Raw genomic sequence first — 17,396 nt, 5'->3', positions numbered from 1 at the left:
AGCGAGCGGGATAAAAACGCCGGTACACACGTTTATTTCGGATGTCTACGTATACAACACCGGATGCGCGGGGTTTACTACTCCTATCTATCGAGCCATTTCGTACGTGGGCTGGTTACAGGGGGTTCTTTCGACGGTATCCGCTTTTGCTGAATTCGTACCTCACCTTCTGGAAACCCACTCCCGCCATCAGACACCCCCTATACCACCCACAGAAATGTGCCAGCTCCGTCTCTGTTTGAAGAGGGAATTTCACAGTCGAATACACTTGATGCAAGATGTAGAGTCTCTGTCCGTCTCGTAAAACCCTATCGGGTAATCCTGTCCGAAGAAAAAATTGGTTCTTCAGCAAAAGGAAGACAATAATAGGAAAGGAATTCTTGTTTGTAGGGATGCAGGGGATTCGACGGTAACTGATTTCGTTAATTTGGATACTAACTCTAAAAGCAGAAGCTTCGGTAAGTTCTGAGTGAGTGGTTTTGAATAAGGACTTGAAAGGATCTTTGATCTTTTGGTTTCTTAACATCAACCCTTTCTTCAAAAGGAAATGTTTGGTGCGTAGGATGTGTTGAAGAAGCGGCATATTTATGAATTAATTGAATCAGAGTGGTTGAGACATCTTGGAAAATTGGAAGGGAAATAACTGTACCTATATTCTACAAAGTGGCGCGAAAGGTGGCGGCAGAGATCGGATCAAAGGAAGAGTTACCTTTTTTACAAGCTTTGAAGGATGGCCGTATTTTTTGCAATCCCCCTCCTTTTATACTATCGCTTTAAAGATTGTCGAAAATTAGACTCTAGGGCGGAATTTTGAAAGTGGAATTGGTTATCAGATGAGTAAAAATTAGTTCTCCTGTCGAAAACTATATAATCGACACAACTGAGCTAAAATTTTAAATTTTAACCGTTTAGGGGTAAGGTTGGTGCAATGGTTGCCTGTGATGGCAATAGTTCGAAGGGGCGAAGAATCGTTTGAGGTTGCCATCTACTTGGAATTCAGAAACGATCAATGCTCTCCAAGATCCCCCTGAGTTTCCCACCCTTCCAACCCTCACCCCCTTGGCATCTCATCCAACCATACCACCCCCTTTTTTCGTTGTCGTACTGCTCCACAGATTCTGGCCATAGCGATCGCTTCTTATTCTTATTTTGTCGCTCCTCAGTGTCCTCCGCGAGAAGAAGATGGAAAAAGGGGGTGTCGGAAACTGGGGTTGATACGACCCGCTGACAGCTGACTGTTCGCGAGGGTGCCTGATTTCTTCGTTTAATAACAGTTGAAGCTTTGGGTTCAGAGACAGGAAAGTCGGGTCCAGAAATGGAATAATATTGTTTCTCTGATGGGAAGGAGGAATTAGGGATGAAGTTTGAAAACTGAGGAATAAGAATTGTTGCATGTGGATTAATTAAATGATTCCAAGTGCTGCTTAAAAAAATTTTAAGGTAAAAACTGCAAAATAATTTAACCCTAATGAGGAATAAAGAATGCTGGATAATAAATAAGATGTTAGACATGATAAAACATTGATGATGCTTAACGTTGGATCACCAAAGTAATCGCTAGCGAATCTTCTCTAAATCCTAGAAGTTTATAATAGTAGGAACTTTGCGAATTCAGGAATGAGGAATGTTCCATGATGATTGATGCATGAGGAATGTTGCTAATGTTTGATATTGGGACGTCAAAGCTAGTTACTGTCGAATCACCATAGTCAGTTACTAACATCTTCTCAAAATTCTGGAAGCTTATGATGATACTAAAAAACTCGAAGCCTGAATCCACATCAGCTGGTTTCGCTGACAATGACCTCGACAGAACTGTAGTCTCGAAATGGTAAAAAGTTGAGTGCAAATCTGGTGAAATGGCGGAGAAAAAGTCGGAAACGCAATTTATACGTGCGATCGATCAAACTCTTCGGGTTCTGGGGTAAGCGCGTCTGTCGCTCCATCGAGGCGATCCGATGAGCTAACACCAACTTAACGCTATACACCCCACTGGGCTGCACTCGGTCAGATAACTCTCGGATTTTCAAGCGTCCTGGCTCCATGCAATGATATCCACAGAACATCCTCCGGCTCTTTCTTTTTCGCTTTCTCACTCTCCTTCATCTCACGAATGTTTACTCACTTGTGGATTCCTCGGTTACCTTCTTTGGTCCATCGCCTCCCACAGATCCGATGAACTTTCCTGGGGATTGGTGAGTAGTTCTGCCCCGAGCGATACCATTATGTAGCTTCGAAAAGGAAAGTGGGCTAATGTCGAGGAAAAAAGCCTGGAAAAATGCTAGCCACGCTACGTGTGTCGATTACGGAAATGAAGTCGAAATCAACTTGAATTAACTTTTGTAGAATTTTGGTGTAAATATTGATACTGTTTTGACTTTTTAAGAAAAGCCTTTTTTTTGGAATACCCTGATGAGGAAAGGTGCATAATGGATAATAGATGAAAAATAAGACCTGATGAAACAATGTTTGGCAATGTCATCTTCGTTCAATCGTAGAAGTTAATTATACTAAAGACTTTGAGATTTAAGGGATAAAAACTGAACCATGAGGATTGACGCATAAAGAATATGATGCATAAGGGATAAGATTATGATAAATAAGACATGATCAAAGATTGGTGATGCGAATGGTGGAAAAATGCGATTCGCGCTACGTGAGTCGATTACGAAAGTAAAGTCGGAATCAACTTGAATACCCTCTAGTAGAATTTGGGTGGTTTCAATATTGACAGTGTTTTGAAATTCAAAGAAAAACTTTTTTTTTATTAACCTGACGAGGAATGACGCATAAAGAATTATGCATGAGAGATAATAATAGATGAAAAATATGACATGATGGAACGTTGATGATGTTTGACATTTGGTCATCAAAGTCAGTTACTAGCGCATCTTCTCCAAATCCAAGAATTTTATAATAGAGTAGAGACTTAGAGATCAAAGGAATGAGGAATGTTGCGTATGATAGAATTTGGGCAGTTGAAATGTTTATAGCTGCATTTACGAGGAAATATTGAAATATTGTTGGTAACCGGTAGATTGATCTGGACGTTTTTTCATCTTGAGGATGATCTGAAGAAGGTGCAGAAAAGGCGATTCTTGAAAGTAAGAGAATGGAAATCAATACGTGAAGTGAGCAGCTAGTTTCAGGCAAAGACTCTGGACGGTCCCCGTTTTTAGAAAGCCTTGAGACGTCGACTACTCACCCTCTCTTTGCTTTTCGGTATCAAGAGAGAGAAGAAGGAGAGACTTTGATAGAGAGGGTGAGAAAGGAGGAGTTCCATTCAGGACTAATGGGGTTAAACGCCTTAGCCATTCGCTGAACCTCCCTTCCCTCTTGCTCACCCTTCCTTCACCCATCGGACATTTCCGTCGGAATTCAGTTTCTATAACCCAGGAATAATCCATATTCGTCAATAATGTCACATTTTTATTGACTCTAACAAGTCAAGAGTAAAATCTCGGAAATGTTTTTAAAGGAGTTTCTGAACTTCAAGATGATTTCTCGAGGAATTTTAATAATTAAAAAAAAGTATCGTTCGAGGATAAGGATTGGACTGTGCGAATTATGAGCATGCAAAGCTGCCGTGATAAATTGAGAAGATTTGTTTTTCACTGGGACGATGTTATTGACGTTCTTAAGGGCATGTTCCACGGTGACCACGTGACCTAACCAGTCCTCGGTTAAGAAATTTTTTTTTTGTGTTCACCAATTCCAAAGGCAATTGTATATCGCTCTCAAGGTTTGAAATATAGGAAATAAGACAATAAATTCCGTTTGTATACACGTAGTTTGAGCAATAATTTTGAAAGAAATTATCCGAGTAAAAAATTAATGTGTAAAATTATTTTCATTTTTTTCACACGGATTGAGATATCGTGTTTAGAATTTGAAAAATTAAATAAAAAACACTAAAGGACGTTTTTATGAATCACTATGTTTATAATTTCAAAGAAAGTTTTTTTTATAAATTGATAAAATAGGATATTACCACTCGAGTTGTAGCACTTTGCAGTTAATGTTTAGTTTAATGCAATTCAGTTTTATTGATTCACGTATGTTGAGCACTGGCACAAATTTTGGACTAAATTATCTAAACGTTCTAATAAATTAATATAAACAATAACATTTGCACATTCCTTGAAAACCAAAAAATAAATATCTGAACACACGTAATCTGTAATTATTTTTGGAGCATTTTTAGCAAATTCTTGAAGAGAAAAAAAAGAAACTTTAAACGTTGATAAAGTAGAAAAAATTTGACCAAGTTTGGTTATGACATTTTATTTGGTGTTCGCCATGGCCACACAATGATATATCACTTTTACACATTTAAATATAGGTAGAATAGGTATACAAACGGTCTTCAGTGCTTTTTATTTTATCTCTCAAATTCTAAACACCATATTTCTATCCATGTGAACGTAGTAAGCACAAAAAATGAAAAAATAATTTGACACATTTATTTTTTACTCGCATAATTTTTATAAAAATTTTTCCTTAAACTCATTAATTTTAAAAACCTACATTTGTTATTTAAAAATAGTTTATAACACATTTTTTGGTACTATCATACAAAATTAATTACTTCTTTGATTCCAGAGCATCATTCTAAAAAAACTACAAATTTGCTCAAGTTCAAAAATGAGCATTGTTAAAAATGATTCATAAAGTTAGGGGAAATATCCTCATTATTGATTGTATTCAATTTGGGAAAAAAGTGAAGAACAAATTTAGAAAAAAATACTTTATGTTAAAATTTGTTATTTAATAATAGTTATTTACAGTTTTATGATTTTATTTTCTCTCTGATTAGAAGATGTATTTCTAATTTAACCCTAACGTTGCAGGGAGCTTGAGATATCTAAAACTACAGTGATTTTTTTTTTTAAATCGAGGAAAATATTTTTCAAATATTGAAAATGCGGAAAATTTCTTTATTTTTATTGCTCGAAATTGTATTATATTTTAATCTCTTCTGAAAATTTTCTGTGTAATAAAATTGGGAAGATTCAATATTAAAGGTTTTTTTCAGTACAATATTAACCAATTAAATTTTGTCATTCTCTCATACAGACCAGTGCAGGATCTTGGAATATTCAGTCATGCTAATGTATTTAAAGGATTTTAAAAATTAATTCTAAAATTGAGGAAAATATCCGCGTTTCTCAATATAATAAAATTTGAAAGACAATCTAATTGTTTGAAAAGATAGTTCATTATTTAACTGTTATTTTTAAATGAATTTTTTTAAATTTCGTATTTTTTCTTTCGCTTCTGATATCAATTTTAAGTATGAATAAATTTTAGGAACAACTAAATTACAATTCCTAGTGAAAGCGAAAAAAAAATCCAAAAAACGTCAAACAACTCATTTTAAAGAAACAATTACATGTTGAACTACGATTGCAAACAACTTATAGATTTTCTTTACAAATTTTATATATATTTAACAACGTAATGTTGCTATTTTCTTCAATTTTGTGAAGCAATCTTAATATTAATTTTATAATTTTAAAAACCATCCTTAAATATTATTCTTATTTAAAATTTCCCTTAGTTTTTGTACTCTAAAAGAATATTTGTTAAATTATCACTAAATCCATGTAAAAAAAAAATTATTTCGCAAGGTCTTTCTGAAACTTTTTAGTAATCACCTTCAAATATTTTTAAATATATGAAATTGAGAATTAAACTTCTCTTATTTTTAAATACTGCTATTAAAATATTGTTTGATTATATATAAAAAAATTTTTATTCAAGTTCTTTCCAGATCAGAAGAATGAAATAATAGGAAAAAGATTTTTTATGAACACATACTTAGTTAAAAATGGTTTCTGACCTATTTTCAAGGAGTTGAATTTCTAAAGAAAATAAAAACTGTCATTATAAGTGATTTTTTAAATAATTTATGTGTTTGTTGACCAATAAAAATCCTGATATTTCATTATTTTGATTAGAAAAAAAATATAAAGAATACAAGCAATTTGAATTTGCCGCCAAATGTTTCCATGAAAAACTCCCGTGAGGGTTTGTATAACTTTTCTGTGAGTTTTTCAAGAAAGACGTCCAGAGATGGACGTATTCTATCATTTTTTATCAATAAAATTTTAATTTACCTTTGTGTGCCATATCGTCCGCGGTGACTGAGGCCAAAAGGCCGGTGGCGCCCGGCCATGGAGCGACCGCAGCGCCAAGTTGCTGCGACGGCAGAATCTTCGGGCCTTTCTACACTTTTCGTCTCTGAAAAAAATTTCAAACCATTTATTAGCATAATTTAAACCTCAAAAAACACTATTTTTCGTTTACAACCTCGAATTATATACTCGAGGGATCGAATCCCCCCCTCCCTCTCCAGCTTTTTTTTCTTGTCAATTAATTAATTTTCAGTACCTGGTGTGAAAATGCACCCCACATACTATTTTTTCCAGAGGCTCGTTAACTTAATTTATGCTAAAAGAAAGCGAAAGGTTTTGCAGTTGGTGTTCACGTGCGAAATCTGAGGCGGAATGTTTCCCCCTAATTTCAGGTAATTGCGTCTCTCGTCGGCACGTGGTGGGATAGGAAAGTTGGTCGGGTGGAGTTTGAGAACAAATGACTTGAAAACATCCTCAACCCCCTATTCGATGTCGAGGGGGTGGGGTCAGGTCGGCGGTTGCAGCGAGCGACATTGAAGATTGTTAAGTGTCGCAATTACCCGACTTTGCTCTCGGCGAAGATGTAAACTAGTCGCAAATGTAACGCCCTTCAAATCCTTTAGAGACGGAAAATGGAGGGGCGAGGGGCGCTTTGAAAACTCGGGACGGGTGTGGAAGCGGCACTAAGTGCGATAATTAGTACCTCTGGCGAGTCCCTATGTACACACGGTGTTCTAACAAAATAAAAGTTGTAATTTACACTTCTTTATCCTACAATTTTGCACGCATATTCTGCAATTTTTACAGGCTCAGCAGTTTCAGAAAATAGTGGCATTACATAGAAAAAAACGAAAGATAAAATTTACCTTGATTGCAGGGTAAAAATTACCCGAGACAAAAGTTAACATCACAGCATAAATTTTACCCGAATATCGATTAAAGTTTTTTTTGTTTTTACATGACAACACATGTAGTAGTATGACACAGAAAAAACGCAGAATAAAATTTACCTAGATTTCGGGATAAAAATAACCAGAGACAGAAATTACCTTCAAAGCATAAATTTTGCCCGAATATCGATTAAAGTTTCTTTTGTTTTCACATGACAACACATGTATTTTGAAATACGTGAATTTGTCTGAATAAAATTTTTTCCTTCCAAAAAATTACCTGCAACAAATGTTATCCTTGGTTTTTTCTGTGTAGTAGAGCTCGATAAGAGACAGAAAAAACTAAGATAAAATTGGTTATAAGTAATTTTTTAAAAGGATACAGTTTTATTCAGACAAGTTTGCGTCTTTTAAAATACATGTGTTCTCATGGAAAATCAAAAGAAACTTTAACCTATGTTTGGGTAAAATTTATCCTGCGAAGTTAATTTTTGCCTGAGATAATTTTTACCCCGGAAGCAAGGAAAATTTCATCCTTCGTTTTTTCAGAGAATTTAAAGCATTAATTGTTTAAACAAAAATATATCATATAATCATTACATATATTTTGACAACAAAATTCTCAAGCGAAATAAATCTACACTTTTTTAAATTACAGAGTTTCTACGGAGCAGGTAATTTCAAAAAGTCAGGAAATGTCAGGGAAAACCTGATGAAGTTAGGGAATTTTCAAAAAATTAAAGATTTAGTGAAGGTCAAAAGTCAAAAGTCAGATATCTGAAACAAATATTTTTTTAAGTTTTTAAGAATCAAAATATTATAACTGATATAATTTCAAATAAAAATATATATTTTTTATGAAAAATGTTGATATTCACAAAATACAACATTAATTTTCACGTGTTTTTTGCAATTGAATTCTTTCTGAACGTCGCTTCTTACAATTTTTTTTTAAATGATTGCATTTTAATTTGTAATAAATGACAGCTTATTTTTTTCGGGTAAGTTTCCTCAGAAAAAATTCAATAAATTCTAAACAAAATTCTAAACTCATTTAAAACCTATCTTTTTAAATACCTGAATTGTGTTTATTTTATTATTTTATTATTATGGTTAAAAATCGTAACTATTTCGTTGAAAATAATTTCTTTTGCTTGAGGATTCAAACTATTTTAGGCATAAAATTAAAATTATTTTTGGTTGATATATCAAATATGTTTTTCGTTAAGAATTCATACTTTTTAGATGAAAATTCAAAGACTTAGAAGTAAAACTACTTAATTAAAAATGAATTTATTTGGTTGATGGTACATCATTTTAGTTGACAAACCTTTTTTTTCGATTCAAAAATTATTTGATTGAAAATTATGTTTTTTAGTTGAAGATTAATGGTTTCAAATGAAAATTTAATTCGGAAATATTTGTTTCCAACTTTATCGTGTTATAAGTTAAAAATTTAAATCTTTGGTTTGAAAATCCTGAAATTTATTGAAAATGCATGTGCTCTGTTAAACATTCTTCTATTTAGTCAGAAAATTAATTTTATTAGTCAAAAATTGATAATTTTGGTAGAAAATTAGTTTTTTCTTATTTATAATTAATTTTTGTAATTCACTTTAACTATTCCATTTACTGTAGAAAATTTATTATCTTTTTTGATAGAAATTTAATCTTTTTTGTCAAAAAATATTCTGTTTTGTAGAAGATTTAACTATTCTATTTTTGGTTAGAATTCATTTATTTGGTTAAAAACAAATATTTAGCTAAAAATAGGTTTTTTTTTATATCAAATTTTTGGTTGAAAATTCCACTTTTTGGTTGAAAATATATTTTTTTATTTGAAAATTAATTAATTTTGCTAAAAACTTCTTTTTTCGTTGTTTAAAATTTACTTTTCTAACTTCAAATTGAACTATTCTATATAGTTTTAGTTTGTTAATTTATCTTTTTCAGTTTAAAATTTATATATTTTTTTCAAACTGTATATTTTTTGGTCAAAAATTTATATTTCGGGTTTAAAATATAATTACTTTGCTGAGAATTTATATTTTTGTTTGAAAATTGATTGTTTTAAGTGAAAATTTAATTATTCTATTTTTGGTTAAACAATTATTTTTTAAATGAAAAAACAATATTTTGATTTTTGATTTTGCACTAAAAAGTGTTTAAAATTTATTTAGAAACCAAATTTTTTTCCAATTGTATTGTTATTATTATTAATAATTTTCTAAATGTATAGTTGGTTTTGTACCTAAAATAATTTAGAAATTGGGATATATTAGCAACCCGGAATAATGCGAATAATATGTTTTTTATTACTTTAAAATTTTTGACCATTTCAATTAAGAGCCCTTTCCAATTTGAGGCGATACATTTTCCAGCAAAATTTAAATAATACAATTCAAATTAAAGAAATTTAAATGAGTTAAAAATCAAATTTAAAATCCTCCATATTTAACGTCCAATAATCAAATTATTGTGCAGAATTCCTGAAAATAAAACCAAGAATCCAAAAAACAAATTTGGACAACCACCAAAAAAATTTATTTTTTTGGACAGAAATAAAAAAGAGGAATGAAAATGTTGAAGCCAACCAACCAAGTCTTCTTTTTTTATTTCTTCCGTCTTATTTATTTTTATTATTATAAAATTACAATAAAAAAAATTGTAAAAAATAATCACCAACGTTTCGGCATCCAACCAGCGCCCTTATTTAGGTACAAAAAAAATAAAAAAACAAAAAATATTCGAGCATGCAGGAACAGCAACGAAACCATATTCTCATGCTCATAAGAATTACTCCGCGCACTTAAACTTTTTTTTCCTATACATCGCAGCTCATTCAGCAATATCTCGTGGCAAAAAACAATCTCAAACCTATATTATTTACGATATGCCTAGATAGTATCCGATCTTGTACTCTAATTTTGAACTCAGTTGTGCTATTGTCAAAAAAGGTATTTAGCTCGGCCTTCCAAAAACTATTTTTTCGAAAATTTTTAGCTAAGGAAACAGCCTAATTTGTGGAAAAAGTGGCCAATGGGGTCCTTCACCTCGACAAACGCACCTGCTCATTCTTAGCAGCTTATTCAGCAATTTCTGGTGTTTCGTAAACTTTTTTCGTTTCCGGACAGACCTCGTATTTTTTGTGTTCAGAATGTAGTTTCTATAAGCCTGAAACTGAACTTTCGAGCTTTTCCGGGGAGATATGACAGAAAGCAGAAAGCGAGAAAAAGAGATGAAAAGAGAAAGAGGTAGGGGATGGGTAGTACATTGCATTCGCATATTGTGCAAGAGGATTACCTCGGATTATGCCCGACTGAGCGCAAACAGGATCTCACCGGCTTGTGTTTACAAGATGCCAAGCTGTCGATTTAACGCGCGCGCAAACTCTCATTCTCGAGTCGAATCGAATCGCGGTTCGATTAATTCGCCCGCCGATATTATAAATTACACGCCATCTCACTTACATAACTAAAGTGCAATGTTAAGTCAAAATCCCACGCGCCGAATTCATTCGAAGACATGTCACATTATAAAATACAAAAAAGGCACAAAAAATATGAATGGAGGGAAAAATCAAGTGGAAAAGGTGCATAATTTTATGACACTGAATAATTGAAGAGTGGAATTTGAATATTTTATAGTCTATTTCATTGTTGTAATTGTAAAAACTTTTTCAATTGTACCCTCTTCTGTATTTATGTGATTTATTACAATTGTACAACTAGCACAACTTTATATTGGATATAGATGAAAATGTTATTAAATTTTTTTAAATTCGGTTAATTCAAGAAAATATTTGATTGACCCAACCAAATTTTTTGGTTCAATCAAACAGATACTCCATCTACTGAAAGATTTTTGTTTCAAACAAAAAAAATTTGGCTAAACCAACCAAAACTGATTTAACAATGTTGAATGTTTCTACCATTTTTTACAATTATACTTTTTTCAAACAAATCTGAAATTATTAAATTTGCAGAATATTTAAAAATGATACAGCTGTAGAATATTCTACAATTCAACAATCTTTTATAGCTGAAAAATTATTGAAATGGTACAATTTTTATAATAATGCTTTTATTAAAATTTTGTCTCGGATAAAATTGCATAATTATTTTCGTATTATCAGAATTAAAAGTAAATTCAACAACATTAAAAGTACATTCAAAATGTATATTAAAAATAAATGGTAAACCAGGTTGAATGAAAAAGGAATTACAATGTTTTTAATGTTTACGTTATATTCTTTGGTAATATTAATTTTTTGTACTATTTAATAAAAAGTCATTTGGACAAAACAAATATTTTTTTCTTCATGTAATCCACTGCAAAATATTTTATATTAATTAGTAGGCTAAAGATAATTAATTTGCATCTAAAAAGAAACTAATTTTCATTTAAAGAAATTAAGTTTTAATCAAAGCCAAGAATTTTCAACGATAAATATGAATTTCTGACCAAATAGTGGAATTTTTAACCAAAAACATGAATTTTCTACATTAAAAAAAAAAAAACAAATAGAGTTTAGATAAATATTTTTTTTATATGAAAAAAAGTTATACTCGCAAAACTCATACTTGTATTTCACAAATTCTGCTCGATTTATAAGAGAACAGAACATTTCTTTATAAATCAAACAAATTCTTTGTTAAACTCAAACATGGTATTTCTTTGATAAGGGCCAAATAAATATTTGTTTCTTCTAAACACTAGTATTGTTCAACGTGAATTTTTTTTGAATCAAATAAATATGTCACTCAGTGTAGTACCATAATTGAAATGTCAATAAGAATATAAAAGTTATAGAGGATCGTATTATTTTCAACTTAAATTATTTTATACAATTTACATTATTATCTTATAAAGTCTGGTTATTGTAGATAGAATTTACTTTTTTGAAGTTCTTTAACGTCAAATTTACACTTGTACACATAACTACTTATTTAATAATTATTTAATATGAAGAAATTGAAAGTCTAATTTTGATTCGTGAGCTTTTTAATGTTCTGTTTTTGCCGCATAATAATAATCAGGGTTACATACAAAAATTAATAATCCAAAGAATCATAAATTTCTTAGAATATTCAAATTTTATCATACGGAGAATATTTAAACAAAAAACGGCTGTCTTTATATAAATTGAAGTAAACATTTATGCCACAATTAAAATAAATCTCAATGGTATCCATGTATGAATACCAATTTTTTTTTCATTGTTGGGTTTATTACTTTTTCATTTAAAAAATTGAATAAACTGAAAAGATTTGTTTTGAGTGTAGATTGAACAAGAAAGATCAGTATCATTCAAGTCTTAAATTTATAAATAATAAATCAAAATAGAGGAAAATTTATATTCAGAAGAAAAAATGGAAAATTATATTTTAATGAAAAATGAATTGAATAAGGAAAATAAATGTGGGGTATTGTCAACAAGCGTCGGGTGTACATAAGTTAGTCGCGTATAAGTGAATTCGCAGCGTCACGTCAGCGTCGAGTGGAAATTATGGAAATCGACAGGGTCGTTTGACTTTCGACTTCAAAAGCTTCCGAGGCATTCAAGCGATTAGGAGAGTTTCCGGAAGAATCGAGTAAAGGGTTTATATTCCATGAAGCATTTAAGAGCTGTTTATAATCATGGAAACAATTACGAAAATTAAAAAAAAAAATTCAAATGGAAGAAAACACTTTAATAACCCCCATTAAATTACTAGTTTCAAAATTCAACCAATTCATGATTCATAAGGCGAAGAATATTTAAACGAGAGAAAAAAATTCCCTGTCATTTCTCGGTTTTCTGATAGTCATCGAAATGAAAAATTTCAAACTCTTAAAACTGATTTTTTTTAAGATATCAAAACTGAGCTAAAAATTAAATCACACATAGTGGAACTCGTTTGAATATTAAACTTTTAATATTGATGCTATAAAAGTTTATAATTCAGAAATTTTTGCTATTAAACGCTCAATTATTGAGACGTATAAAATAGAAGCTTTTAAAACTTTGCAATTAAACAATATTAAATAAATGCGATTGAACTGAAAAGTTTAAACTAGTACAAAATTGAAAATAAAAAGATTCCATCTTTCATTTAAATGTCAAAAATACCAAATGTGCTTCCATTCACTCAAAAAATGTTCAAAGAAAACCAAAGTTCTCCAATATTCATAAAAACAATTAATACAGAAAATTTATCCTTTTGAACTGATTAAGGTCTTAAAAATAAAATGTTCCTCTTCAAATTCAGAAAAAAATCAAGCTAAAATTTCGTCTCTTCTAACTCTATAAAAATGTTTAAAAAAAAACACAAATTTTCCTCTTCCAATTCAGAAATAAGTTGATAATAAGAAATTCTTTCCGCACACTTGATAAAAATCTCCTCTTCCAATTCAGAAAAAAGTTGAATAAATTTCCTCTCTTCCAATTCTAGAAAAATTTTGAAAACAAAAAAATGATACTTCTTCCAATTCATATAAAATATTTAAAACTAAAATGCTCTCGTCTAAAACTCAACAAATGCATTACAAATATAAAAGTTGCCCGTTTCCAACTTAATTAAAATGTAAAAAATAAAAAATGCTACAAAGAAAAAATGACTTGATTCAATGAAGAAAACAAATATAACCAAAATTTCGTCCTTTATAACTCAATAAAAATGTGAAAAATAACCAATTTTCCCCTTCCAATTCACAAATAAATTTGAGAGAAAATATTTTTTCCTGAAAATCAATATAAGTTATAAGAACAATAAAGGGCCTCTTCCAATTCATGAAATATTGAATACGAAAATTTCCTTTATTTCAACTTGATAGAAATCTCCTCTTACAATTCAGAAAAAATTATACTTTTTTCAATTCATAAAATAATAAAGTCTAAAATTCTCCACTTTCAAACTTAATAAACATGTTAAAAATACCAAATTTGCCCTTTTCCAAACTAATTAAAATGCAGAAAATAAAAAATTTCCAGCTTACAATTCGACAAAAAAAATAATTACAAAAATTTTTTCTCTTTCTTTTAAAATTAGAATTGTTAAAGTCAAATTTTTCCATACATAAATCTTTCCAAGTTGTGCAACCAACCAAATCTCCTCCCTTCTCTTTTTTATTTCATTCGTCTTTTTCATTTTTATTATCACAAAGTAACAATAAGAGAACATGATTTAAATTTTCACCAACGTTTCGACACTTCTAGAGCGCCTTTGTCAAGGCGGCGAAAATTTGAGCAGGTAGGACAGCAACGAAACTACGATGCTGCCCCCCTGATACCTGGTAAGTTTATAACGGCTTTGCCTTTTGACCCAATCAGGGAGCGGTATGAGTGCAGAAAAATTTCAAGATTTGTTTTGATTCTCAGGTATCAGGGAGAGAGCATCGCGGGTTCGTTGCTGTTCCTACATGCTCAAATATTTCTTGCTTTGCTAAGAGTGCTCTATGAGTGCCGAAACGTTGGTGATTATTTTTTTACAAATGTTTTTTTATTGTAATTTGATAATAATAGGAATAAAAATGAGGAAATAAATGAAAAAAAGAGAAGAAAGGGGATTTGGTTGGTTACCTTTATAGAAAAGAGATAGAAAAAAAGGCGGCTTAGTAGCAGAGATGATATGGTTTTTCATTTCATTTTATATTTGTCAATTTGTATCATTTGTTTGAACCCTCTCGCCACTTGTGCATCGCATTGAAAAGTCTCTTTCATTCAACTTCACGGATTTTACACGGCGAATCATAAGCCCATTGCTTAATTAAGGCAATAATACCGTGAAGTGGAGAGAGAGGAAAAATGAGAGGGAAGGTGAAAATAGAGAGAGAATTGAGAGAGAAATGTTCAATTCAGACTTCGTAGTCGCGAATGGGGGTGTTGCATTGTGCATTAAACTGCATTATAATACGAGCGTATATTACGCGTACAGAGCGAAATTGCACATCGGAACGAAAGTATTCAATGCAACAATGTAGCTCCGTTTGTCTACTGTTTCCCTCTTAGCGTCGGAAGGCGTCAATATCCTCGCTTAATTTCACAAAGGCTTCCATAAATTATATAATCACATCCCATTTTTTCATTTATCAACAATTTTTTTTTAAGGACTTGAAGGTAAAAAATGAAGATTTTTAAAATGATTTAGGTCGTAACTTTTTCCGAAGATACAGAGTCTATATTGTCGACATTCAGGTGGGCATTTGTTCTTCTGTTCGGTACACTATAAATTTTAAGCAGTCAAAAGTAATAGCTGATATTTCAAACAAAAATTTTTTGAGGTTTAAAACAAGAACAAATGAATTCCAACAAAACATATGTGAGAATTTTCAACCAAGCTTTATTTTCTATACGAATGAATTTTTAACAAAATGCATGAAATTTTAAGAGAGTGATTGAATTTTCAAGCAAAAAAAATAAATTTTCAACAAAAAATGAAACAGTCTAATTTTTAGACGAGAAAATTAATTCTTAACTAAAAACACCAATTATTTTCAAAAAATTAGTTGAATACTCAACCAAATGGTTGAATCATTAACTAAAAAGGATTAATTTTCAACCGAAAATGAAATAATTCAAATTTCAATTAAGAGAATTTTCAATAAAAAACTGAATTTCCAATCAAATGATTTAATTTAAAGCTAAATAAATTTTGGCCAAAAAGATGAAAATGCTAAGAAAAAAGGAATTTCTAACAATATAATTTTTTTCAACTTAAAAAGCTTAATAATGGAATATTTAAATTCCCAATTAAAAATTCATATTTTTAAAGAAAAAAGCGAATTTCCAACCAAAATGATAAATCTTCAAACAAAAAATTAATTTACTAAAGATAACTAAGCCTTCAACCAAATAATTGAATTTTCAACTAAAAAAGATAAATTCTCAACGAAAAATGTAATAGCTGATATTTTAAACAAAATAAGATTTCAATTATAAATGAAAAACAGTATATATTTTAATCGAAAAAAATTTTTAATACAAAAATAATTGAATTCAAATAAAAAAATTCCCTAATTTTCAACAACGTTTTCATGTTCTACCAATAGAGGCGAATTTTCAACAAAATACCTGAACTTTCAAGTAAATACTTAAATTTGAAACTGAAAAGGATCAATTTTCAACCAAAAATGAAATAGTTTAATTTTCAAGTGGAAGAATTATATTTCAATAAAAGACAAATCATTTTAATGAGATATTTGAAAATCCTTAACTAAATAGTTGGATTGTTAGCTAAAAAGGATCAATTTTCAACAAAAAGTGGAATAACTGAAATTTTAATTATCAAAAAAATTTTTAATTTAAAAAGTCGAATTTTCAACCAAAAAGATTAATTTTTATTTTATTTATTGAGACTCCTCAATTTTTTATGTCCCCAACTGAAAAACATTTGTAATTTAAGCCTTTTGTTTTCGTATTGATATTACACGTGTTTCAATCTGAAATGTTGGCTTTAAAAAAATTTGATTTATGAAAATTAAAATTATTCCAGTAAAGGTAAAAAAATGAAATTCCAAACATTTTTTATTTCAATCTTATTACTCGTAATTAAAAACTAAAATTATGAATTAAAATTCTTCAAATCTGAAATTCTTAAGTTTTTAAAACTACAATTTTTTTTTTTGGCATAGCAAAATAAATATTCTCAAAATTAAAAGTGTTCCAAAATCTGCAATTTCTATCCCAATGGTTTTAAATTTTAATGTGCCTATAATTGAATTTTTTTTCTTGAAATCGTATTCAGCTTTAGAGAAGTTAAAATGAAACTTATTAAAAATTCCACTTTTTTATATCAAAATAGAAGCATGCTTTGTCGAAGATAAATTTTTAAACCTAATTCTAGGAATTTACCATAACTCTTTGAAACTTATCATCAGTTATTTGAAATTAATTATAATTTAATTAGGTTGACTATAAAATATGGCGAAAAAGAAAATTAAAATCCGGAAAAATAAGCTGAAAAAAATGAAAATCCAGCGAGATATGCCGGAGGAGATAATTAAAATCCGGCAAGAAAATACTCGTTCTATTTCTTAATTAATTTATTTTTTTATATTCCAAAAAAGTGACTAAATGTACAGTTTACGGGAATAATTGTTAAAGTGACTAAGGAGAAATGGGAAAAGAATGAGGAAAAATTGAACATTTTTGGGGAAAAGTAATTTTCATGATTTGAATGAAAAAAAATTTAATTAGTTAATAAAATTTTTATTTGTGTTGGAATAAATCCCTAAATTATGTACACAAAAATTCGACATGAATTAGGAAAAATGTTAGTACGAAAAATCGGTGAATTTTCGTAAAATTTATTAATATTTTTCCTTCATGTGGGAACATGCTTCCGGGTTAGGATAAATTTCCTACTATTAGGGAAAATCACCAATATTT

The 17,396-nt window shown here is 30.0% G+C and overlaps 1 protein-coding gene across 1 annotated transcript in view; it reads right to left on the bottom strand.

Annotated features, from left to right (window-relative positions):
- Nucleotides 1-6,219, bottom strand: part of LOC117172605 (paired box protein Pax-6-like) — a 125,377-nt gene extending 119,158 nt beyond the window's left edge. The window contains exon 1 of the mRNA XM_033360696.1: nucleotides 6,120-6,219. Within this exon, the coding sequence (XP_033216587.1) occupies nucleotides 6,120-6,132 (13 nt within the window). The 5' untranslated portion in view covers nucleotides 6,133-6,219. The remainder of the gene's footprint in view (nucleotides 1-6,119) is intronic.
- Between the last annotated feature and the right edge of the window lie 11,177 nt (nucleotides 6,220-17,396).

This window comes from Belonocnema kinseyi, chromosome 5 (assembly GCF_010883055.1).
Source record: "Belonocnema kinseyi isolate 2016_QV_RU_SX_M_011 chromosome 5, B_treatae_v1, whole genome shotgun sequence".
Lineage (NCBI taxonomy): Eukaryota > Metazoa > Arthropoda > Insecta > Hymenoptera > Cynipidae > Belonocnema > Belonocnema kinseyi.
Note: the sequence above shows the minus strand (reverse complement) of the source record. Positions and strands in the feature narration are given on the sequence as shown.